Genomic DNA, 27148 nt, shown 5'->3' with positions numbered 1-27148 from the left:
GACAACAGTGGTTACAAGCTCTACTGGACAGAATAAAAGGATAGCCTGAACCGAGAGTGCACCGAAAAGTAAGAATATGTTCTGTTGGATTTGAGGGTAGGCCTGTTTTATCAATGTGGAAAGCTCACTTGGAGTTCTGTTCATCTTTGATGCATGTGCGTGTGTAATTTTTAATGCCCCTGTGTTCGCAAGGCGAAAGCTATCATTTTGATCCAGGGAATCCACGGCCTATGTGAATTCTATGACGAAAGTTTCGGAACCAACTTCCCTCTCCTTCTCCCACCCCCAGGAAACTTTCTCCAAAATTCCGTGGCGCTAGGTCAAGGAGTCTCGTGAAGGTGGGATAACAGGAAAGTCTGCAATTGAGAGAACTCGTTCATCAAGCATTTCTCGGTCACACTGCGTTGAAATTAAGCGTGCGATATCAGCTTTGAGGTCACACGCGCCGACTTTACGATCAGAGAAACCGAAACGAGGATTCAAAGCGTAAGCATAGAAGGAAAGGCAAGAGAGACATTTCGAGCTCATAAATATAGATACACGCACGCACGCACACGCACTTCTGCAGTTTTTGCCCCCTTCGTGCGTGCATCCCTCCACCGTAATCTCTGCGACAGCTGGGTAAATATGACACTGACTGGGAAAGACGCCAAGCCACACTAATTCGATAGAAGACCTTATTCTGTATCTTTCTCCTTGCCTAGTTCCTGGTTTCTTAATGCGTTTCTTGTCACAGCAGTCGAAACATTGGATCAGTCTTTCTTTCTTTTCTTTGCTCTCTTTTTCGCTTCCGTTTCTGTAAGAACTAGCGTACGATTAGCACGTGGAGGCAATATGAAGACGTCGGACACAGAAGCCAAATTGCCTTAATCCAACTATATTTTAAGCGAAGGTAGTAATTTGCCTCATTTGAATAACAGCGTACGCTGTGAAAAGTCTACTGAAAAAATAACGGTCTAAGACTCTCAGTTTTCGCTGCCATTCAACTACCGTTTAAAAAATGATCGTAACCGTTTTTAAATTAGTAACGGCCATGATATAGTTGCTTTAAATAATGTAATTTGAATGATTCAGTTTTAAACAATATATTTATCGTATAAGCATGTGTAATTTATAATCATTATTTACCTTTATGGATGATAGGTTATTCAAATGTAATTAAAATAAATGGTATGTACTGTTTTCATAAATTATCAGGCAGACTGTTAAATATTTAACGGTAAAATATTGTAAATTTTACGGTAACTCCTAACAGTGTTCACGTTTGAGATTGATTGATTGAATTGCTTTATTTTACTTCGCTTTTTGTGCCACTTTTGGCTAATTTGCGAAGATGGGGATGAGTGATGATGTGATTGAATTGATGAATGAACACTCACAAACATCTTTGCCCAGGCCAAGATTCGAACCAGGGACCCCTGGCATCCTAGCGCGATGTGATAACCACTCCGCCACGGGGGCCGGGACGTTTTGAAAGAAAAGGTATGAACGGTAATAATTTATTAATTTAGAAATTGCAACTAACCTTGCAGTACACTGTAAAATGTTAACTAGAGAAATAACGTTCTGAGACTGTCAATTTTCCCTGCCACCCAAGTACAGCAAAACATATTATGATTGTTATTAAAATATTAACCTAATTAGTGTAATATTAATTACTCAATTTTAAAAAATGTACTTATGCTGCAATAAACTACAATTTATTATCATTATATACATCTTTGTAAATGATAAAATATTAAAATTTATATAAAACGGTTTTAAATTAACAGGCAGGCTGCTAAATTTTAACAGTAGAATATTATAAATTTTACGGTAATTGTGTAGTTGATATGCTGCAAAACGAGAGTCACGAGTTCGATTGCCGGGAAACCGTGGACAATACTTTTAATAATTTGCTCGGCATTGCAGCCAGCGACTTGTCCAGGAACTTCGTACGAGAGGAATATAGCCCACTGCAAAGGGACCTTATAACTTCTATTTGGGAGTGTGTCCCATATTTTACCCATTCTTCACCAAAGGTGTGTTTAACCTCCCCCCCACACACACACATCCCATTTCCTTGAGCAAGTTGGTGATTTAATCATTTCCTCTCTTAACCTCGTCCCAGCAATTAACTTAGAGTGAAATAAGGTAAAAGCAAAGGCATAGATGCTCCTGCTTGTGGGGTATACATGCAGTTAGAGTCCCATACATTCCCAATCTTGGTCATTTGTGGATGTGATGTAATCAGCACTACCCTCCCGCCACCTCTACCCCTACAGGGTTGTTCACAGGTAAGCATTTCTTGAAGGCTGGGTGAACCGCAGTGGAGGTCCGTGCAGGGGCATTGTTGGAAAAATTCCCACCTGAAAATTCCCACCCCGGGAATCAAACTCGGGTCTCCCGTGTGGCACTTTATTTACTTGAATAATTGAAGCTTACAACTTGGATATTAGTATGTTGAAGGACCACAGGATGGCGTGGAAAAGTCATAGTTTTTTTTTTTTTTGCTAAAACGCGTTGACCCCTGTATTAACATATAGTGACATTATATGTATTGTTGTTGATTTAGGGTTTTAAGTCCACTTTATGGACAGTAAGGATAATCGGGACTGGACCTACAGTTTAAAGTGGGATACGAACCACTACGTGCCACCACCGGGTATCGAAACCGGGACCCCTTGATTGCAAGGCCACGTCGCTACCACTGCGACATGGGGGAGGCCCACCATTATATGGATTTATATCGTTCGGTTCAGTTAAGGATCCATGAATCCAACCTCAATAAGTTTGAATATAAAAAGTACCTACGTAAGCATAACAGCTTTTACACGTTGTAAGACAATGAGTAACGAACGAAACAAAGAATTGACAAAAGTTCGTTGAGTGCATGATATAGGAATGTCTGTCACGACAGTTATCTCAGTCCTAATTTATATGTAAATTTTCTCAGAGAAATAGCGGAATATTGTGTACAAATTAAAACTTTTGGATGCCCTTGGCATGTGGTGAATTTGTGCAAAACCTGGAACGAGGATAGCCGGCTTGATTATCACAGACATGAGATTATAATCTGCCGTAAACAATGACAGCAGTAACATTCTCAAGAGCGTCCTTGAACACTGGGGCAAGTAAGTAGCTTCTCCGACGACTTACCGAGGCACCGATGGCGCTGTAAATAAAACACACACTCCAGCCACATACTTGGCAGAGGAGAAGAGAAAATGACATTCGCAGAGAGATTATTGACCTTCCGAGGAAGGCACTTACCTACTGACTTCTATCACCAGATCGCTCCCTGCATTATTAATGGCGGAGTCGGCTTCTTGGCAGGTGAGGCCCTGGCAAGGGACCCCGTTCACGCTCACCACTCGGTCCCCGGGAAACAGACGCCGCTCGGCCGGACTCTGCTGCACGACCTGGCAACAATACACGCAGAATCAGTGGCGCACTGTGACACATGGGTAGGGGATAAAAGAGGGAACTGCTGTGTAAGGATGTTAATTGGACGTGTGTTTCAAGTTACAACCATCTTGTGCGTGTGTGTGTGAAGGGGGTTCGAGGTCATCAATACATGTACAGGGTGTCACCGTGGAACACTGAGATTTTCAGTGTGTGTAGAGCATATCAAGACGAACAACTTTTCTTAGTAACTTATTGAGACTTCGTTCCGATGCTACCAGCCTTCAACAAACAGCATTTCTATCCTGCATATATGAAACCATGCGTTCTTCCCTTTAAGGGTTGCCACTGACAGTTATACACAAAAGTTTGTAACAGTAAACCTGCAGTCCAAAATATATCTAGCTGTGGCTATATCTATATACATATTATTATATTTTTGTCATATTATTATATTTTTTCATTATATGCTCGCCTATTCACTGTGTACTGCAGACTTCACAAAATATTGTAACTCTATAAGTATGTAGTCCTAAAAATATTTCTAGTTGTAGTTTCATCTACATCAGATGCGCCAACTTAAGATAAATTTAGGGACAAGATCGGCATAAACAATACTTTATATATGTAAATATACATAAAATGTGTCCTTCTACGTGAATTGGGGGGGGGGGACAGAAAGTGCCTTGTCTCCACAAAGTCGGAGCCTATGATCTACATACATGTTAATGTATGTGAATGTGTACGTGTGTACACATTGATGAAAATTAATATTTTATTTAAAAAACTGTAACAATTTCTGTAATTGGCGTTTTACATGCCTTTTCACCAAGGGTCTGCGGAAAAAGACCAATAAATAAATAAATAAATTTCCTGTCACAAAAAGATTTTTTTTAGAACGTCATGAACACACTGTGTAACCAGTAAAAGGAAAGATCGGCATCAGAGGAGTGAATACCATTGGACAAGACTTCTGGAAGCCCCAATTTAATGTAAACATATTGATTAACATGTGCAACACATGAACGTATGGGATTTTTGGTTAATCCCTGATACTTCACTCTGTAAGTGTGTCTGCTGGCATGATAATGCTTTTGTACCGTACTCTCGATTTTACTGTAATATGTTTTCCTATGGTAAAAATAGATGCCGGTGGCAACAGTGAATCTAACGCATGGTTGTATACATACACACGCGATATACAATTCAACTTTTTGAGGACTCATAGTTTCAAAATGATACCTCAATGAACAAGACATTACTAGAAAAAAGTTTGTTCGTCGTGATGTTCTCTACACACTGTGAAAGTTTGTTACCGATCTAATATAAAAATTACAAATGTTTCATGAAGCACAGTAATGGTTCATTCGTCTAATTAATGTACTGTTGTAACAAGATTAATAATGTTTTTTTCCATAGAAGAAAATGTATAGACTCTCACTTCTCAAAATCAGGTTATATATGTTTATTAATGGCAGAATTTTACACTAAATTATAAGTTATTCGTAGAAATATCGGATCGAAAAAAACACTTTTACATTCCGTTCGAGTAATAGCTGTAATAGATGAAGACATTATTAATAAGCCACACTTCTGGATTATTAATATTGTTTGTTTTGTTTTTCGTCCTTCTGATTGGAGAAAAGTATCATAGCCATAACTTGAAACTGCCTTAGCCACAAAATATCTACAATACACACACATGTACATACATATTCTATTAATAAATAATTAATTTTAATTTATTAGGCATTATAATCAAATGCAATGCTATACGTTGATGTGAGATAATGAATAATATCAAAATCAGATGATTTCCTCACGTATTACCTAGATATGTATCATATATTTGCATTTACATAAACGTACGTACCACCTGACAGCGTGATAAAAGAGAGGTAGGTGTATGTATGTATGTATATACTACATACAAACACACACACACACACACACACACACACACACACACACATCTTACACACTGATATTTTCTAGGAAGAAAGCTTTCGGTTTTTATTGTGTTCATCATAAGAACTCTCAAAATATTGCGGTATATTCATAAATTATCGTGAATCCATTCTAGTTACATACACACACACACACACACACACACACACACAAACACACAATATCTTTCATTAAAATAAGATGTTATTATATTTATTCTCACTTATAAAAAGGTACGTGACGCCAGAAAAAAAACATTGTAGTTTGTATGTGTGAGAGAGAAAGAGAGGTGAGGAGACAGAGAGGTAGTAGGAGAGGGAAGTGTGAGAGGAAGAGAGAGACAGCTGTGTAGCAGATGGTGTTCCCATGAACGGGTGGTTTCTCAGAATAAACAGAGGCTGAACTGATAAGTTAGGAAGGAACAGGGACGTTTGGCAGACGGCGCAGGTGGAATATGGCTTGTACAAGAGAACGAGAGAGAGTCGGGGGACTTCTGACAACTTTAACTGTTAGGCAGGCTCTCAAAGGCTATTATTGATGGTTTGTTCTACTTATACAAGTTATGTAGTACAGATGGAGGAAAGGAAAAAGTTACGGTTTCCTTGACAGCACAGTAATAGATTTTAACAAGCTGATTAATGAGAGTAATTTATATAATCATAAATTAGTATTATACAGAGATTTCATTACATAATGGTATCCTTGCAGAAATCACAGTTTCCTACATAGCCCAATCCAGACACAAAACTAATATTCCATTAAATTATTTTGTTGCTCTTTCAGTCCATAGTGCATCATATGCCACTATAATGCCGATTGTTACTTTCAATTGTTTATTTCAAGTTGTCACGTCACGTCTTAAAGCGGTTAGATTTTTGTCAATGAAGAACGTCTTTAATGTGAAAAATGAATAATACAGGAAAGAGGAGTTTTCTAGAGTAAAATGGGAAAATGAATATTAAGACAGTTTAAGCAAAAAGGGAAAATGTATATTAATACAGATTAGAAAGCACGAACATATCACACGACTGTTTTATTATAAAACACCCATTACAGTATGAAACAATTTTTTGAAAACAAATAACTATTGTGCATCAAGGCGTGTCCCATGATCTTACACTTATTCGGATTGTCTGATTATATGCACTCGCCTAATAGTGTTTCAATTCGTTTCTTTATACAGCATTTTTGTCCGATGTCTGTCGAACTGCACTTTGAACAAAAATGTTGTGTAAAGAAGTGATTTACGGCGTCACTAAGTAAGGCGAGTGTACAATATTGACAAGTAAGAAGCAGGTAAATTGTCTATCTCTATAGTCATTCATTTTCTAAATCCTGTATTGTTTTAAGTAATGGATTTTTGCTGACGCTAAAGCTAATGTTGTTGTCTGCTCATTAAACTTTCAATTTCAATTCATGGTCTTCGTATTGGAGAAAAGAAGAGTGAGTGAACACGGTTGTGGACAATTTGCTGTCGATTGCACAACGGCTACGATGAACTTATCAATAAGGTTTCATTCATTAATGTTTTCCTAATGCTAGTTACAAAAACTAGTCATTTTATTTTATTAATTATATATAATGTGTTTTGTGTAGATGATAACGATAGCTAGAAGAGCATAAGTAAAATAAACGAAAAAATCCTAAAGCTATTGTCCTCTAGTGTATTACCCGCCTACTGAATGGATAATATCATATTCGTAGTTTATGTGGTGTAATGTAGGCAATAGAAATCTATACTGCTCGAGCTTTTTTAAAACCTATTAAAATGGCTGAAAAAACGAACATGGTGTATTTTCTACTACGCAAGTCCAGGAAACACATCATACATTCAATACTTGTTATTTTAGGACGAATGATGTTTTTAGACTTTTTAAAAATGCATTTTTTTGAACAGTTGCTTCCGTGTCAAGACAAAGTTCTAGCAAATATTTGAAGTTTCACTGAGTCATTTGTTTGTCTCATCAAAAGAAGAATAATAATTTATTTTTCATCATCTATTTAAAAATGACTAGAAGTAACGAGCTAGTTTTTTCAACTAACTCAGTTATTTTTCAAGTAACATTTGTTGCTAGAGAACTGTCTTGCGTGACGTAATTCAATTTGAAGTTTCTATGAAAATTAACGTAAATTGAAGTAAAATTATATGTGTGAAATAATTTTAGCCAGACATTCATTTTTCATTTCCCTCAGGACTCCATTTCTTGCAGTTCATGTATGCAACACGTTCTAGTGAGAAATTATCTTAGAGTTACTTTTCAAAGTAACTGTAACTGGGTTATTTTTTATCAAAGTTAACTGTAACTGTTACATTTCACAAAGTAATTTCAACCGAGCTATTTCTTAAGCAAAGTAACTCTGAGTTACTTTTTGAACAAGGTTAACTGTGGCTGAATTACGTACATTACTGTAACTGAGTTACTTTTTGAGCAAAGTAACTCTAACTGAGTTACTTTATGAGGAAAGTAACTGTAAATGAGTATGAGTTACTTTTGGGCAAAGTAATTGTAACTGCGTTACATTTTAAAAACAACATGAATCTAGTTTCTTTTTGAACAGAGTAATTCTAACTGGGTTACTTCTTTTTAGCAAAGTAACTGTCACTGTAACTCTGTTACTTTCTGAAGTTGGCAAGAAATTCGACAAGCGCGAGTGGAAAGCAAAACCTCGCGAAAGCAAAATCTAGAACGGGCCTTGGAAGAGGAAGAAAGCGGACCAGCCAGCACAACAGGTAACTCACTACAGGCCTACAATGCTGCCACTACATTACTGCTAAGTGGGCGGAGGGTTATCGGCATGCACGGGGCTGACTCGTGACGTCACGCAAGGGGTCCCAAGGTCACTCACCGGAAGTCCGAAGAGATGGTGGATGAGGGCGAGCAGGTAGCCCCACACAATCCCAAGGAGCTCGGAGAACATGGCGACTCGCGCATCCCGTGGTCCAAACAGCACACCGAACGCACGGGGCCAAGGATATTCCCGTCTCGGAAACCTTCGGAGGGGCTCGGGTGTCGTCGTGATTGTCACCGGAACCGGTGCCGACAGACTGACATGTCTCGCGCCCCAAGCTTGACGTCTGGTGCTAAAAGCTGTACAAGAAATGCACCCCTGCGTGTCGCAAAATAAATGGACTGACGTTCATGGGGAGACAGATAAGTGTCTTTGTGAAAGGGTGCATTCTCATAACCCGAGAGGGTGTTTCGGTTTGTCGTTCCTAACTCGCACGTTCATCACATCCCTTATCTTTTTTCGAGTAACTTGTAGGCTCATTTAAGGAAAATAATGCGAAATCGTTGACACTATAGTTGTTTTACCACTGCAGAAACAGTGTTCGAATAAGTCCACTCTACAAGAACCATAAAAGTAAGTGTGTGTGTGTGTGCGCGCGTGCCTATATGCACACACATGCTTAATGATCATCGGAAGACATACATGAAAGAACAAGTACAAGAGAACTTCTTGGTCCCAGACAAGGCCCAAACATTACAATCTTTGAAGTGATAGTTCAATCCTTTCTGCCGTCGAGACTTGACATAATTGACATAACATTGCATAATACCCCGCTTTTCGGCAAACACCATTTTCTTACAGGTGATACATTGGCATGAAGTTACATCAGGCAAACTCGTGTACGCGTATAGACAGCCTCACAATCATCATAGGAAGCCACTGGTTTTCAACAATTATGTTTCCGCCTGAAATTTATGCAACCAAAAGTCTTTAATATTGTGCTAGGCAGCATAACATACAGGATAAGAGGAGTAGCAACAGAACTGCCAAAATTAAACACAGTCGAAATGAAATGGATGAAATACTGCAACATAGAACTTTCAATTAAAGTAAACAGTAAGATATATGTGATATCTAATTTAAAACGGATTAAGAGATACACGCTTCTATTCCATTGCCGATTATATTCTGATTTAGAAATGAAATAATAAATAAATAAATAAATAAATAAATGAAATAATAAAATACGTTGCATAATTCATTACTCGGCTAGTTAATACACATTGAACTCTCTGGGAATAATATTACACTAATCTTTGTGTAAAAAAATGTATTGTTTCTTAAGCATTTTTTTATGAATAAACATATTGGTTTTTCACTTATGATTATATCCTGTATTGAGATTCAATTACCGTAAGTACCGTCTAATACGGTACTCTCGCACAGTTGAATTGTTATTGTCCTCGGCTTTGGAGAGTAGTTACATGGAAGTCTTAAACTTTAGTTTCTATCGCTGTATCTTGAGGACGATTGGGCGGTCTTCAAAGACAGATATGACGATAGTTCTTCATTAGCTGAACGTGTGACACCTAACGAGACAATTTGGAAGCCTTGGTCCTCGAGCGAAATTATGACAATTTGAAAGTTCAACCCAATGCATTATACGAGAATCTGACCGAGTATATGAAACATTCCTATTCAGCGTTGTAAAATACCACGAATACATTCTTTGAGTGCGAAATATTTGATTATCGTTTAGTTTCAAAATATAGCGGTCACTTTTTCTCATTTGTCTTATTATGAGGTTTCTGCAAGGGAAGCCTCATTAATATTTGCATGTACGTACACTGTCGTTTCTGACTTTCTACATTGTTTTCGCAATCCTCCGTACACGAGAAATAGCAGCACTCTCTGCTGGTCGCTTTGGAAAACGCAAACACGTCACGCTTTCAGCTTCGGATGATATAAACACTGGCCTGGCAAGTGCATTAGCTGGATGAAAGCCATATGTTCGTTTATATGGTCTTTTGGATTTGCCCAGGATTCAACATCCGCAGATGTTTTGGCAGATAATATACACCAGCTGTTTTCTACGCCTTTGTACCTCTTCTGAGAACCTACGTCACGCAGGACATTGGTACCAATCGATGATTAAATCAGTGAAAAACTTACAAGCCTTGATGTATTGCGAAATTGTTTACTTTGCCTGCTTGGGTAATAACTGTCAAGGCGATTCGAAAGAAAGCGCGTTTGACACCAAATGATTCCACGCGAAACCTCGCCCACGCGGAGGAGTTATTTCCAGAAGGAACGGTCGCCCCTTTAGAACGCGTTGAAAGAGGATACGAAGGAGCCAGTTTTCGTTCCTCCGTCCAAATCGATAATTCATTGAAGTTGAATGCCCCATTGCCTTTCATCCAATAGCAAGGTTGTTTACACTACCCTTCCTCGGTGATGAAGACTAACATACACCACAAATGCTTCCACTTTTGCTTTCTTCGACGGTACTTCACCTCGTTTCCTTAGCTGGTATGTGACGTAAAATAGAGCCACGACGCTAGGGATACTAGGTTCAAATCCTGGTCAAGCCATGAATGTATCATTGTGTTTCTTCCATCCTCAGTTCATCACTCACCATCATGGTGGCAATTAAACAAAGAGCTAGAAAGAATATCTTTTGAACTATCCTTGCTTCTCATTATGCTAAGAGTCCCCTCCATAGCGTGGTGTTCAATAACATTACTTTGTAATAAAATGGTCTGCGATTCGATTCACAGTGAGGCTACATTTCTGTGGCTTCATTGACTGTGCGATTCTTTACTTATATTTTGATTACACATTTATTATCGCTTGTTTTATCTCTTTTTAATCGTGTGCATGTTTTCATCTTTCTGAAAGGTTTATTTTCATACTTTATATTCCCATCCTAGCGCTATATTATATCATTTCTATTCATATTTATCAAACTCGTTGCGATGATGATTACATGATGGAAGAACATGAAGTAATGCCAAAGTCCTTTCCGGAACTCGAATTCGGGTCATTAGGAATGTGAAGTCGAAGAGACAATTATTATGTCACTGAGACTGATATTTACAGTGTTTTCAACAATTTCAACGCAAAATAAACTAAATCTTCACCTAATTCCGTCAAAAGTCGCTAAATCAAATGCTACTATAACATCAAGATAAAATTCAAACGACATTCAAGATTTTCATGGATTTTTGTTTCAAATTTTAAAGATGAAAATATTATGCAATTTGAGAAACATCCAATTTGTTATAAACAATTTAAGAATATCTTAAACTCATTTAATTCCAACAAATAAATAAAAGTGCATATTTCATAAGAAAGTTTTTGTAATTTGATACTGACTCACATTTGAATTAAGATAATATTTTCTGCATAGTTAATTTAAACTTTCGAGCTTATAAAAAAATCATTTCGTCCCGCACCGTGACCGTGCGGTGTAAGGCGTCAAGCTCTGGGTTCGGATTATAAAACGCGAGCTGATACAAGTTTCCTGGGGGAAGCGTAACAACTTTTATCTTGAGATGTGTATGAGTGTATGAGTGTATGAGACCGGTGGCCACCAACCATTAATTATGAGAAAATTGGGGAGCTACGAATGAGTAGCGTAATCCGGTCATGGAAACCTACAACTACTGGGGGTTCGTCGTGCTGACCACACACCATCGTGTAACTAGTTAGATGATTGTCATCCTCTGCTGAGACATGTGGGAGTGAGGCGGACAGTCAAAAGATACGCCTTGGCCCTCAAGGGCTGTTGCAGCACGGGTTATGAACATTTCTGCGTTAATTGTTACTAATTCCATTGAACTTTTATTTGACAATTTTACTACCGGTATCCCCATAGGTAATGTAGCAGCATCTCTGCGAAAGAGTGATGCTTGTTAGCGTATTTGGTAATCCATATAAGCGCAGATACACCAAGTCCAAGTCACACCTGTTTTCTCTCTGTTCACACATGAAGCTACGAATTTATCACGTCTCATGCGGTTGTGACGATTAGTCTGATATTGGTCTAGACACGCGCAGGTGTAAAACGTCCTCACAGACTCACATGTGTATGTATCACCTGGTACCGTGCCAGCAACAACCCTTTCCGCCGTGTAATGATCCTGCAGGAAACGTATTTGAACGAGGAAGTCCTCATGCTATCAATCGCTCAGATTATTGGGTACTACCAGAATAACCTTGCTTCTTCCCACTGAGAAATACTGGATGTACATAAAGTCCAGTTGACCTTTTAGTAAGTCATTGCATTGTGAACATACGATATAGAGCAGCGTTGTGTTTGCAAAGTGCGTTGCCACTCCTAAAGTTTATTTTTTCATTCAGTATACCTGCGGTCCTTAAGATCCCATGGCCAATACCTGATTTAGCATCCTAGATAAATCTTAGGTTTCCTCTTATCATGTTGTAATTTTAATCAGTTACTGGAGTGGTAAATGTGTGTACACCTTATAGAAGTCATCAAATTATGAAAAAGGAAGAATAACTCGTTCAAGTAGTAACTTACTGACGATTTTCCCCCTTAACGGAAATCTCAGTACAAAGTGTCAAGCGAGAAGTGCCGAGGCACAAGATGCAGGCAAGTGTCACTTCATTTCATTTGATTTCTGTTATTTAGCTTCGCTTTTCTGCCACTTTTTCTGCCACAATCGCAACGATGAGGATGAGTGATAATGTCATGAAATTGGTTAAGGGACACTCACACAAAGAACACCTATGCCTTGGCTGGGATTCGAACCCGGGACCCCTGGCGCCGTAGCATGTTGTACTAACCACTCGGCCACGAAGGTCGGCGAGTGCCACTTGGAAACGAACCTTCAGAAATTAATGAATATGTATGTGCCAGAGTGACATTACAATCTGCACATGTCGATTGTCGCTTGCATTTCACTCGAACTTGGCCAGCGTTCATCCTTCCGTTGGTAGTGTAGTGAAAGCTTCTCTACAGACTGGTAGGAGATAGTGCCTTTTCCGACTTGTGTCGCCTTGGTGTGAAACCCTCGGGTCGCGCGTCGCTTGTGGCTTGCTATTTCGGTATGAAGCTTCCTTTGATTTTAACAAGATGTTTACTCCCTTGAACACTGAAGACTACCTTCACATTTCAAATCTTCTCAACCGTACTTCCTGCATTCTATATACCGCATAGAGACGTGGCTGTCCAGTTGGTAAGGAGTCTGACTGCAATGCGGGAGACACATATCAATTATCGGAGTGGTTGACTTCAAGAGGGATTTTTTCCTACAATGACATAAAGCTGCTCTGGGGCCTATCGAGCCTTTAGTAATGCATGTTCTACAGATAGGAGAGGCCTCTGTTGCCTGTCACTTCGGTCTGAAAGTTCCTAAATCATCCACGTGCAAATGCATAAGTTTAAATATTCATTCGGAATGTGCGACATTCATGTCCGGGACCATTTAGCAAATCTTTATTGCTAGTTTCCAAACTTCGGATATAATTGTAGAAATGTCGTCAGATAGTATCGATTTACTGTTATTCACATTATTTTTAAGATACATCTATTTACAAATTCAAATTACGAAAGCTTCATTACATACGTAAGTTTCTTAAAACAAGGGATTGACTGCTCTTATAGAACACCTAAAGACTTATCCAAACATATAAGTCTAGAATTATAAAGTTGAATTTCGAGAAATGCTTATACAAGAAAATAATTAATCTATTCCTAATCTTAAACATAGCTTCAACGACATCTCGTGTAAGAATCGTAAGGTAAATCTCAGATTTGGTTTTGATAGCTATATTCTACATATGTAAATGAAAACAGCGTATTCAAGCAATGTTAGACTATTTGTTCCAGACTTTTGTTTCCCCCTGTCGTTTATGCAACCAACCTTTGCTCAGTGCATGGTAGGTGGCCTACATAGTGACGAATATAGAGAGAAGGAGAGGCAAAGGAAATGAGAAAACTATAGAATATACGTAGAAAGAAGGAGAGACTGAGAGAACGAGAAAGCAGGGATAGAATATACAGAGAAGGAGAGAGTGGGAAAGCAGGAATAGAATATACAAAGAAGGAGAGAGTGGGAAAGCAGGAATAGACTACATGGATAAGGAGAGCGTGAAAATCAAGGATTGAATATACAAAAAGGAGAGAGTGAAAAGAAGGAATAGAATATACAGAGTAGGAGAGAGTGAGAAAGTAGGAATAGAATATAGATAGAAGAAGAGACAGAGAGTGAGAAAGTAGGAATAGAGTATACAGAGGAGAGAGTGAAAAAGTAGGAATAGAATATAGAACGAACAGACTGTCATAGTGAGGAAGCAGGGATAGAATATAGATACAAGGAGGGACTTAGAGAGTGAGAAAGCTGGAATTGAATATACAAAGAAGAAGAGAGTGGGATGGCAGGAATATAATATACAAAGGAGGAGAGAATGAAAGCAGGAATAAAATATATACAAAGAAGGAGAGAGTGGGAAAGCAGGAGTGGAATATATGGATAAGGAGAGCGTGAAAAACAGGGATAGAATATACAAAGAAGGAGAGAGTGAGAAATCAGAAATTGAATATATGTTGAAGAACAACGTGAGAAAGAAGGAATAGAATATACATAAAAGGAGAGAGTGAGAAAGTAGGAGTAGAATGTAGAAAGAAGAAGAGACTGGGAGAGTGAGAAGGCTGGAATAGAATAGAATAAAGATTAAGAAAAGGCAGAACAAACAAAAAGGGAAGTAAATGGTAAGAACAGAGATAAGGCTAGGAATATGGAGGATATGAAGGACGATGAATTCAGAAAACATTTATCGTATTTGAGTAGGTGTGAAGGCTGATTACTTTCTTCCTTGATCATCCCCGTACAGTCGCCCCGTGGACAGACATAAACTAAATCCGACGGCTTGAAGATGCAGGAAAACGTCACGGAAATACCTCGTAATTTGAGCGCCGCCATTGACGGGATCGAACCAATCATTGGCTGTTTAAATAAGGTTCGATCTGGGCCTCGGATTCTGGTGATGAGCCAAGCGCCTCGTCTCTTGAGGAAGGGCGAGGAGCATCGGAAGTCGAAGGCAGGAATTCCTACCTTGTGGGTTATTTTAATGGCTGCAGATTGTCATGTTTGCGCGGATGGCTACAGCACGCTCGAGTTGTTTCTTGGTCTGAGGAGCCATATCTGCTGTCAGCGCAATGCAATGGGTGTCACTTGTCGTGCTGTGCCTCGCTGGAAAACGAGAATGGTACACGTTTCACCATTGCAGCCAGGGCCAAACCTAATTAAGTTGTTGTTTGCGTAAAGTGACACCTAGAGTACTGCGAACAGACACAAAGAACCAGCGGCACCGACCATGAAACACTCATAGAGGGTGCTTCAATTATCGCGAGACATGTCTTCCTCAAGTTATCAAAATCGAATTCTGGTGCATGAGCGGAGTGGTTAGCACATCTACGACGCCAAGGGTCCCGGCTTCGAATCCCGGCCTGGGCGTGGATGTTTGTGAGTGTCCATTCATCAATTTCATAATATCATTACTCATCCCCATCTTCGCAAATCAGCCAAAAGTGGCACAAAAAGCGAAGTAAAATAAAACAAATCAATCAATCATTCTGGTGCACGGAGCAGAGAATAGAAACAATTGAGCTGTAATAGCTAGCTCATTGTGAATTATGGTTACGGATTGCTTCCACCCAGTGGCGTACTGAAAGTAAGAACAAGAAGACATCTTACCCCCCGGAATTTGCCTCGCGTTTAATTACAAGGGAGCTCTTGAATGAGCCACGTTGAATTATTAATATGATATTCTAAAAAGGAAGAAAAAGGAAAATATTCTATTAAAGTACGTATATAATTAATATGATATTTTTCAAATGAGCCAAGGTGGTATAGCCAGTAGGGTCTCTGACTGCCACGACGGAGACCCGGGTTCAATTCCCCGGAGTAGGTCATGTCTTTCGACCTTGTGCCTGCATAATGCTACTCTTGGACTCACCCACTCTTTAATAATTAGGTTTTCCTAATGAATGTTACCTTACATCAGTATATTTAGTATAAAGTAGAATATTATTTATTCCTGAATTATCAAAAACTCAATATGCTGACCAAGGCAGAATTTATTTTATTTTGAAACATAAACTAAACATTACGTTTCAACCTTCTAGCAAGGTCTTCTTCAGACTCTGTACCAAATACAAATGAAGAAGATGACTTTGCTAACGTTTAGTTTATGTTTCAAAATAAAATAAATTCTGCCTTGGTCAGCATATTGAGTTTTTGGTTAGCCTTAGAAACAAGGCTTAATGGTGTTATCCTGAATTATTATGAATCATCTGTCAAAGTTACTACCCCCCCCCCCCCCAAGAACTTCGAACCTCAAAATGAACGTACCAAAAGACAGGAATTTAACCAATTCTTAAAATCTTTCACTCTAACGATTTTAGGACTGCAAATAAAGAAATATAATAAGTTTCTTCAATTTTTTTTAAAAAGGTGACAAAGAACATTTGAGGGGGTGTTAGAGGGTGCCTGTGGTCCATGTTGCAAAACAGCGTGGAATTACCTTGGCTCACAACGATCCATTAATCTCTCTAGTTTAACATTAGCGAATGTCATCCGCGGCACTGCATGTGTCTATTTTGGAAGCTGTTATTTCTTCTCCCCAGAAATAGATGTCGTCCCTCAAGGTGACCCAGTTTCATTTAACAAGATACAATGTTTTTCTTTTCGCGCCATATTATTTTTTCCGCTTCTGGTTATAAACGCCCCGAAAAAGCCGAAACAATGCCGCGATTCAGGCGATGCGAGCGTGCGCGTGGGCGACCCAATGTTGCCAACCCGGATTGTTAACAAACAGCTAGATCGCATCAAAAAACGGATTACTTTCAAGAATCTGCATTTAAAGAGGGGGGCTCCCGGTATCTAATTCACGCAAATCTACCTGCAGATTGAGAAAAACCACTGTATCACACGCACGGGTTTTAGAAAAATAACTATTTCCTCATTTTTTCGCCTTGTATATGAACATGTTTTCTTCTATTATAATTTATTCTGCTCTAGTAGACATTTCTATTTGATTAGCTTAACGATAGAAACATGATTTATTAGTTTTTATCTTTAATTCCTCTTTATTCTCAGATTAACCAATCGGTAAATTGCGATCTGTACAACTATGGGATACCTGTCCATCGGAGATCGAATTTATGATCCTTGATTACGGTACAAATATGAAACTAATATTGTAAATTTACCAAACAGTTGTCAATGCTTTATTGAAATAAAAGTCAACTTCCTGGACTGGTCAGTGTAGTGGACTATGAAGCCAAGCAGGGTGGATAAAAATATGATTTTTATTTTTAAAAAATATTTGATGATGATCTTTAATTCAAATAGGATTTTTAAATTCAAATCACAGTTTGTGATTTTTTTTTTAAAAATGCATAAAACTGAGTGTATGTTTTTAGACACAGTAGCCTACATATGGGCTTATATGCTTTTTACGTGAAAGATATTTTCTGGTAAAAGGTCCTCCAAAGTGTTTGAACAGTTTGATTAATTGATTGATTTATGTTATTTTACTTCGCGTTTTGTGCCTCTTGGCTAATTTGCGAAGATGGGGGAGTGATGAAAGAGATGAATGAACATTCACAAACAACCAAGCCCGACCGGGATTCGAACCCGGGACCCTTAGCGTCGCAGCGCGATGTGCTAACCACTCGGCCACAGGGTCCGGCTTGAACAGTTTGATTAAAGCAAATAAAATATATATGAAAATGGACACTTTTCTGTTTCTGATACTGTTTTCATGAACCTACTTTGGGAAAGTTCGTTGATTGTGTTCAGGAAAGTATATAACAATTTCAGTAACTTTTTTTCGAGTAAAAATGAAATATTTTGGATGTACTAATATAATTGTAACTTAAAATAATTAACCTTTTTTTTTCATTTTCCGCCTTTTCTCATTCCCATGGAAGGTCCGAGGCTGAAGCCCCCCAATTTCCCTAAACTTTAGCTTGGGCAAAATCGTTTCATTGCTTATTCCTTCATACATTTCATGAATTTATCCCCAGTTCGTTGCGATTTACCTAAAGAGGAAAACAATCGACGTGAAATAACAAACAATACAATTTATTGAAACCAAATTGGAAATATATGGTGGATAATACAAAAGGACTGAATTTAAAGCTAAATCTTTCCTCGTGTAGCTAAACTACTTATGGAGCACGTCGCGATTGTAGGATGCGTATTCAGAACAACTCATTCTGGCTTCAAAATAACCGAGTTGGCAACAGTGCTTACGCCCTGCTTAACAAATGGGCGATGCGTCAACCCCACCACGCAGCTGCGGTCGCATCTCCCAATGGCAGCTTGCCAGGGAGGAAAGGATTCGGCAATTTCAACGGTCGCTTATCTTCGCGAGCATTTGCCGAAAAATTGAATCGAGATGCCTGCCCCGAGAAGTACGCTCATGGATGGCAGCACTGCACCGGTGTTGGAACGCAGTAGGGATAGATGAGTCACAGCATCCCTAGAAAAAGATTTCTCCAGCATCATTCTCTCAAAAACACAGGTGAATGCTGCATGCAGTAAAGGGACGCGACACGCCCACTTTATATTGACAGTTCTTCCCTTTCCAGAAGCAGTTGTAATCGAATCGTGTTATTATAGAGCTTTTATAAGATCTGATTACATCAAGATTGTGTGTGTGTGTGTGTGTGTGAACTCTCCAGCCTAACTATTGCCTATTTTTGTGTGAGTAGGAAAAGGTTTATTATCCAAGAGGTACTAAGTTCTCTCTATTAAGGACTATCATGTTTCTTTCTTCCTATGTTTTCTGTGTGTGTGTATGTGTGTGTGTGTGTGTGTGTTTGTATTTGGTAGTTGTTTAAAACTGAACAACACTTCCTGATCATATTAATTACCTCTAATTTTTGTTTTATTAAATGATCAAAGAATGAATTAACATTTTCATTTCCATTTCAACATATCTGAGCCCGACATCCGTGCCAGAGTGGTTAGCACTACGACGGCAGGTGTTCCGGATTTGAATCCCGGAGTGGCTATGGGTGTTCATTGTGAGTGTCCCTTAATGAATTTCATCATATCATCGCATCTTCATCTAGCATAAGTGGCAGAAAAGTGAAGTAAATCAATAAATATGCTGTTTTTCGTAAGAAACCAGTGTGACACTATTATATAATCCTTGTGCCACGAATAAGTATCCATACTCCATCCCTCGACCTGCCGAAACTACAGCGCGTGCCACGGTTGACAGTCAAAAGCATTGCCACATATTTTTCTCTCTTCTCGTCTATCAGCAGCCAACCGTCCTCTGCGGTATACTCACTGCTAAAGGGAGGTGAATCGATGTGGAGGTGAATTGATCAGCAAATAATTACCCTCTTCGAGTACTTATACTTCTTGATTTTATCGACAGTTAAAATGTGTTACCCATGTACAGTCTTAGAAAAAAATACCTGGGCCACGGGACGTAGAATTTCGTAACGTCTTAAAGCCTGTTGTTTATGCAACCCAAATAACAAAATATTCGCTTAAGTTTGCCTGGTGATTCCGAGTTCTCGGGAAGGATTGAGCTTTGATAGCATGAGTCACATGACTCGTGCCCCAGCCACAACAAACAGCTGGGTGCTACGATGCCTCCAGAAGAAAATTTCAGGAACTGGTTTCTTGACAAGAGCTACTCGTAAGGAAATACTATTCTTTCAAGTGATATTAGAGTCATTGTCAAGAAGGTTCGCTTAAATGATGGTTCTCATCACAGACCACATGCCACACGTTAATTGTTTAAGTCCAGTTCATGCACTGGACCTACAGATTAAAATGGGATCCGAACCAAATGCGTCTCTATTTGGTATTGAATTCGGAAGCCTTTCATTACATGGCGAAGACGTTACCACTACGACATCAGAGAGGCAATGGAACCCCTTGAGAAAGAGATAAGCAAAAATTGCTACGTGACAAACCATATTTGCCCGTAAATTTTAAAAATAAGACAATATTTTTACTGACAGTTTCGAACCGTGGGAGTCCCGGGTTCGATACCCGGTGGAGGCACAAGTGGTTCGGATCCCACTTTAAACTGTAGGTCCAGTCCCGATTAGCCTTACTGCGCATAAAGTGGACTTAAAACACCAAATCAAACCAAACCAAATCGAACCGTGGGAGAGGCATATATTTTTTTGTACCATCGTCCATTTCACGAGTTTATAATTCTTCCTCACCGACTCGAGTAACGCGACTGGTAGAAGAAAAGCGAAGTAAAATAACTGAAACAGAAATAAAAGGAAAAAGCGAAATAAATTTTATTCATAATATTCTGCAGTCACTTGAGTTGTATTCACGGGATGCTATCTTTAAAGAAAGCCGTGGTCTCTTCCTTGTCTTTTTCGCTTCCTTTGTGCTCTTCCCCCTGTCACGATTGATCTAAAACTAATTAATGCGACGTTAATTAAACAATCCAAACAACGAAACAATGCACAAGACAACATTCCAAATGTTTTCGAATCGGAAAACAATTGAGATGCTGTAAAATGACTTAAGATGCAGTAATAAAGTGGGAATTCGGTACCGTATAGAATTAAATCGGTAGAGATGTTCGATTTGATTGGATGTTTGTTATTTAGATTTGCTATTCTTTCACTTTTGGCAAATAGCGACGATGAAGATGGGTGATGCTATGATGAAATTGATGAAGGGACACTCACCAAGGACACCCACGCCCAAGTCGAGATTCTAACCAGGGACCCATGGCATCGTAGCGCGCTGTGCTAACCTCTCCTCCATGGAGTGGACATTATACCATATTTTGTGTGCTCAATTGGGATCAATCAATGGAATGTATAGGCATATTATATGATTAAAAAATTCATATCATAATACCACGTCATATTATTCGGCACGAAGTAACATCAGAGACATTCAATCTTGCATTTTTGCCTTTCAACTAATTCTTTGAATTCAGGTTAATCACAACAATAAGATAAATTATGAAGCAAATGATAGTGAATGTGGGATATTATTACGAATTACCTGACAGAAACAACATTAAGCAGGCTCGGTGGTCAAGCTCATTAAGTGATTGACATTCGATATCGTCGCCAAAGTTCCCGGGTTTGAGTACCGTCCTTGTCGGGGGTGTTTGACTATTTCGTCATCAATTTCATGTAATGGTCACTCGTCCTTATCGTCGCGATCATCGAACAGGAAATAAAAATTATAAAAATAAATACGATGGAAGAGTACTTATTTCATCTCTCACGAAATCTCCTACAAAACCGGAATATATAAAATACATGTATATTCATTCACATACATTTTCGATTTCTATATTTAACTAATCGAGACCGAGAACGGGAGAGCAATTTTCAATTCGACAAACCGAGAGACGGAGACACTGTCAAGTCTCGTTTCTTCTTGGCACCTCCGTAATCGAGTTGTTCTGTTTGTCATTGGCTTTGTATTGGCAATTATTGTCATTATTCTTCCCCTGCAGGTAAACCATAACGATGAATTATGATGAAATGAAGCAGATAAAAGGGCAAGAACAAGAAAGTCATGCCTGTTCGGGACTCCAACCCAGAACCTTATGTAACGAGATTTGAAATTCTGGAGAAGGCGTCCGTGTTTCGCTTGGTTTTCTCTTTCCTCTACTTCTCTTATATTATCATACATGTATAATAAAAATGGATCTGATACGATATGTTGCGATTCATAATTGTGCTGGTTAGATTCTACAGATGTGAACTCCAACCTGCAATATATTATTCCCTTTTGTTTCGTATCTGGTTGAACATGAAATTTTCTTACACTGTGACAATTTCTTTCTTAGTTTTGGTTTGGTGCACAGATATGCTAATCTGGACTCGACCTTCAGTTTAAAGTGGGATACTAACCACTATGTGCATCCACCGCGTATCAAACCCGGGATCCACTGATTACAAGGCGACGACGTTATCACTACGCCATCGAGGAGGCACCATGACAAAATGTTATTCACTCGATCTCTACCATAATTTATATCAGCATTTACATTTTCGTTTTCTTCTTCTTTTTTCCTTTTGTTAACTACTCTTATACAACTCTTTTTGCGTCTTCGAATTTCTTCTTGTTTCAGGAAAAAATAATACATGCAGGCTGTATAAAAATCCCCCGTTCAAATAGATAAAACGTTCACTCTCGAGAACTAATTTACATGTTTATCACTAACGTAACCATTAGGAAGGAAACTATTGAAATGTTAACTGATATAACTGCAGATGAAACAATACTTACAGCCACTGACGAAATATCTATTCTTGTGTAGCCTCACAGACAACAAGTATCTGGTGAGTCATTCACTCTTGCTGACTACGGGCGAAGGTCACTGAACTAAAGGGTGGTGGCAAGCAAGTAGGCTTCTGCTCTACCAAAGACGAGGTCACGTGTTCCAGTTATCAATGGCGTACGAAATAAGGAGGAACACAGCTATCTGACGTATGTTTTGGTCCCGTCATTGCACGTAGAACACTTTATCATCGTGGCCTTGAAGTTCCCTCAGGGCACTCCTACGTAAAGGCTTCTCAGCTAGAATGATATCTTCCCCATTGAGTGGAGGAAAAGTGGGTGCGTATAGAGGTCATTCAACTTTCGTATTCTTTTTCATTTCAGAACCCGTGCTGTATCGTCGACTTAATCCAATCTATCCGATGTAGGTTTTAGGTTCTGTTTCTGTTCGGTTATTTCACGTTGTCTTCCTGCTTATGTTATTCGCGACGAAGGTTCTGGATTCGATAATATGGACAATAACGGGATTGTGTTGGTTGCTTGATTTGGTGTCTTAAGTCCACTTTATGTCCTGTTAGGCTAATCGTGAATGGACCTACAGTTTAAAGGGGGATCCGAACCACTATGTTCCTCCACCGAGTATCGAACCCGGGATCCCTTAATTACAAGGCGCCCACGATCCCACTGCGCCATCGGGGATTGTGTTCGAAACGAATGAATCAAATTTGAGTGATATGATATGCAACCATTGGAAGACTATTGAAAGAAAAGCTATGGGAACCTGCCAGTTTTTCTACTGCAGACAGGAAACCATAAACATGGAAGAGAAGCTTATATTCTATGAAATCTGACGCTATGTGCTCGAATACTGGCTAAATATAATCCATAGAGGCATAGCAACGTAAAACAACATCTTATATGATACATATAGGTTTAAAAAGGTCGAAATACAAAGATTGTGTGCGCCTCACTGATGACGTAGTGGAAGGCCTTGTAATCAAGGGGTCTGGGCCCCAGACCCCAGACTCTGGGGTATGACACCAGGTGATCGCACATAGTGGTTCGGATCCCACTTTAAACTTTATGCACTTCAGATTAGTCTATCTGTGCCGGTGACTCAGTCGGTAACGCGTCTGACTACCATGCTATAGGCCCCGGGTTCGATTCCCGGCCGGTTCAAGCCCGGGAACTTTTCTAACGTTGGAAGCGGCCCCAGCGCCCACCCAGCGTCGAATGACATGGGTACCTGGGGGAAACCCTGGGGGTAAAGGCGGTCAGGGGCGTGATGCTGATCACATCACCCCCACTCACGAACGAATCAAGAAAGTGTGGGGCGTTACCCCCACACCCCCTATACGCCTTCATGGCGTAGCGCCAAGCACAGGTGAGAACTTTACCTTTTTTTTTTTTGCATAAAGTGGACTTACAACAAAATTTAAACTTGCGATAAAGATTATGATAAGGTATTAAAGAACTGGGTCTAACACATTTTTTTATTGTTTACCAATGACATTGTTAACTAATATTCTTAATTTCAGTTTCAAGATGAAATCGGCTACGAAATAAAAGGAGTGGGTTCATATTTCTGTTACGAAATTCCACTTTTGTAGTAGACCTGTGCCAAACTAAGTTGTGACAATAAACAAATCTGAGACACTTTCAAAGTATTAAATTGCTATCTACGTATTTGGGAAAAATCTTTCAATATAATACTTTTTTTGGACGCGTCAAATCATAGTATTTAATTCCTGTTTTAGCAGCTTTAAGAAACCTAATTTTTTTGGGGGGGGGTTACAAATGCCCTTTCTGCTCCCGTCAAGTTACGCCTATGACAAACAGGAATTCAAAGTAAAAGACTGTCCCGACTAAATCGGGAGACACGTCTGATACATTTACAATTGGGAAAATCATAATTAAGCGTGTAGTTGAAAACAACCTATTTTCATATATTGCATGCAGCTCTACTTTTTCTGCAATGTGGATCAAGAACTGGGGACGTGGAGAAGCACAACACTCCACGTAACCAATAGCCACGTGACCCTCTTTGCTTTCCTGTCATGTTGACCTTCGCGTGGAACACATTTCTCGGTGTTAAGACAGGCAAAATCACCCGATCATCGAAGGGTGCAATATGTGTTGCCTACCCTCCTGCATTACTTGCTCCTATTAAAGCCTTATGGGGAAGAACTTTTTTCCATGACTGTACAGTCGCCGGCAATAAAATTGTGACATCTAGATCCTGGAATACTCGCTTTTCTGCCAAGCGTTGTGTGTGTTGCCTAACTCTATAACGATGATAATCGGGTTTTAATAACAAATTTTCAATGTCAACTTCTACCACCGCTGTAGAGTTAGGCAATACACATAACGCCTTGCAGGGAAGCGAGTATTTCTGTATCTAGGTGTACAAATTTTATCGTCGGTGACTGTACTTTGGAGTGAGATCCTTAAGAAAGAGAAGAGAAAAACAAGAGATGCAAAATAAACTCTACCCACATCTTGGCACGTTCCACATTGCCGAAACGTGTCCAGAAGTTCAATGAACCACGACTTCACAAGTAAAACAGATATAATGTATTCTCGTTGGAGGCCAACACTCGGACTTTAGTTCACCTGACTGTTATCTGAATATCAAATGAATAGCTAGATATGCAAATTGAACGATTAAAGAACTAATCCATTTCGAATGTACATTGTGTAGGCTTTTTCTGACATTACTTCATGGTCTAGTCATTTTAAAAAGTGAAAGTTGTAGGACTGCTCTAGTTATCGACATGCTTTTCCATACAGTGACCAAACCGTATTCACAACAACTCTAGGGATAACGTTAATCCTGTACAATTATCAATAATGTTGTTTTAATTTTATGTTTGTAATGATGACACTGAGATCCTGTCTATAAATGGAGACGAGAAGGAGATCTGACATTCGAGAACTTATTTCTTTATCGAGATGTGACCGAGTAACGTTTGTACAAGCGAGACAAGGCCGACTACAACATGGGTCTGTAAAAGCGAGACGAGTTTGTATCTTACAATTCTCGAGTCTTGTCTGTTCTTTATAAATAGGAATGCAGGAAATTTAACCTAAATCTAAATTGATTTACTATAACACCTATTCATACATATCAGATTATTTATGTATGTTCTGTTTGACGTGAGAATTTACGTTTATATATGTATTGAAGAGTGATGCAGAGCAGAATCTGAAAAAGCTCTGCATCACTCTTCAGTATATATATATATATATATATATATATATATATATATATATGTGTGTGTGTGTGTGTGTGTGTGTGTGTGTGTGTGTGTGTGTGTGTGTGTGTGTGTGTGTGTGTGTGTGTGTGTGTGTGTGGGATAATTATGCAATAATAACAACGCAGTTTCTTTAAGTGTAGATTTTTATAGTGCGTTTCAAAATATAAGGACCTCGTGGATATAGTTTGCACAGGGCTTTGCGTTTCCTAGAGGCATTCTACTTCCTCGCGCTGTTTGGGTGACAAATGGACAATGACTTAGTTATTGACTTAGTTTACCAACGTTATACATTAGATATACACATACGTAAATCAACAGCTACTAAAATCGGGAACCGGGATCTAAAATTACAGGTGAATTGTAAAGCACTAACTACATTTTTTTTGACTCGGTGATCTAGTCGGTATGTCATCTGACTGCCATGCGGGTGACCCGGATTCGATTTCCTGGGTGGGTGATATAATGTCGGAATTTTTTACACCTTGTCCCCGCATAAAACGGCTCTGGGGTCAAGCAGCCTCAAATCAATGGGTAACTGCTGGCGGGTAAAGTCGGCCGAAGCGTGGTGCTGATCACCTTCAAAATGGCCGAGATAGAGAATTTGTGGGGTCTACATGCACGGGGAACTTTACCTTTAACTACAATTTCTCGTTATTAAACATACGCACAAATAACAAAAATGATCCAAATTTAATTAATCCACTCCGTTCACAATCCCCAATCCACAATGAAGGGTTTTCCAATGCAACATTTCTTCAGCCATTTCGATACATTCTTCATATGAAACTCTACCAGCACGGTGACAATTTCCTGACCCAATATGACCACCACATCACCAGAACGTCAGACAGTCGAACTCGGCCGAACACGGCAAAGCAAAAGTTCTGCTGAAACCGGAAAATTCTGAAAATTTGCCTTTCCCCTTACTATCCTGGCAATGGTAGAAGTTGTTATCTTCACGTTAAATCCTACAGTAACGATAGCGCCTTTTGCATTTGGCTGAAACTGTACAAATTCAGGCTCGTTTCTAATCTTCTCAGTCTTTCTTTACAAACGAATTTTGGCTGTTGTACGTTCAGATAAGTTAGGCATTGCCGCTTAATTCCACATCCTGGTGATAAGCAGAACGTATTTTTGGATATTCAGGAGATGGAGGCGTTACTGAAATCGTACGACATAAAACCCTCCCCCTCAATTTGTCACACACACTCACACGTGAACGCAAAAAAACGCATTAGTATCTAAAAAAGCTTCGCAGTTTCGCATGTGTTATGTCAACACACAGAGAGACGCACACACACACCCACCTGGACACGTGAGCGAAGAAGAAGTTTTTGCCTCCGAGATCGGTCACTGCTTGGAACCACTGACTTCCTTTCCTTCTCTCCGCTTGAGCTGCGTGCCCTGCCCACACTGGCCGTGGGCGGCTGCCGATCTAAAACAGACACGAACTGGACCGATTCCACCCGAGTCGGTTCTGCTTAACACCTGCGCCGCTTTATACGCTTCAGGAGCTAGGAAGCCCAAGGCGGCTTGTTTATTCGAATCAGAAGACACGAT

At 39.3% G+C, this 27148-nt stretch overlaps 1 protein-coding gene across 1 annotated transcript in view; it reads right to left on the bottom strand.

Annotated features, from left to right (window-relative positions):
* The window catches only part of LOC145994824 (uncharacterized), a 175088-nt gene that overhangs the window by 107242 nt on the left and 40698 nt on the right, over nt 1-27148 (bottom strand). Inside the window, exon 2 of the mRNA XM_083131145.1 lies at nt 3253-3401. Within this exon, the coding sequence (XP_082987271.1) occupies nt 3253-3401 (149 nt within the window). The remainder of the gene's footprint in view (nt 1-3252; nt 3402-27148) is intronic.

This window comes from Lepisma saccharinum, chromosome 11 (genome assembly GCF_977018435.1).
Source record: "Lepisma saccharinum chromosome 11, izLepSacc3.1, whole genome shotgun sequence".
NCBI lineage: Eukaryota > Metazoa > Arthropoda > Insecta > Zygentoma > Lepismatidae > Lepisma > Lepisma saccharinum.
Note: the sequence above shows the minus strand (reverse complement) of the source record. Positions and strands in the feature narration are given on the sequence as shown.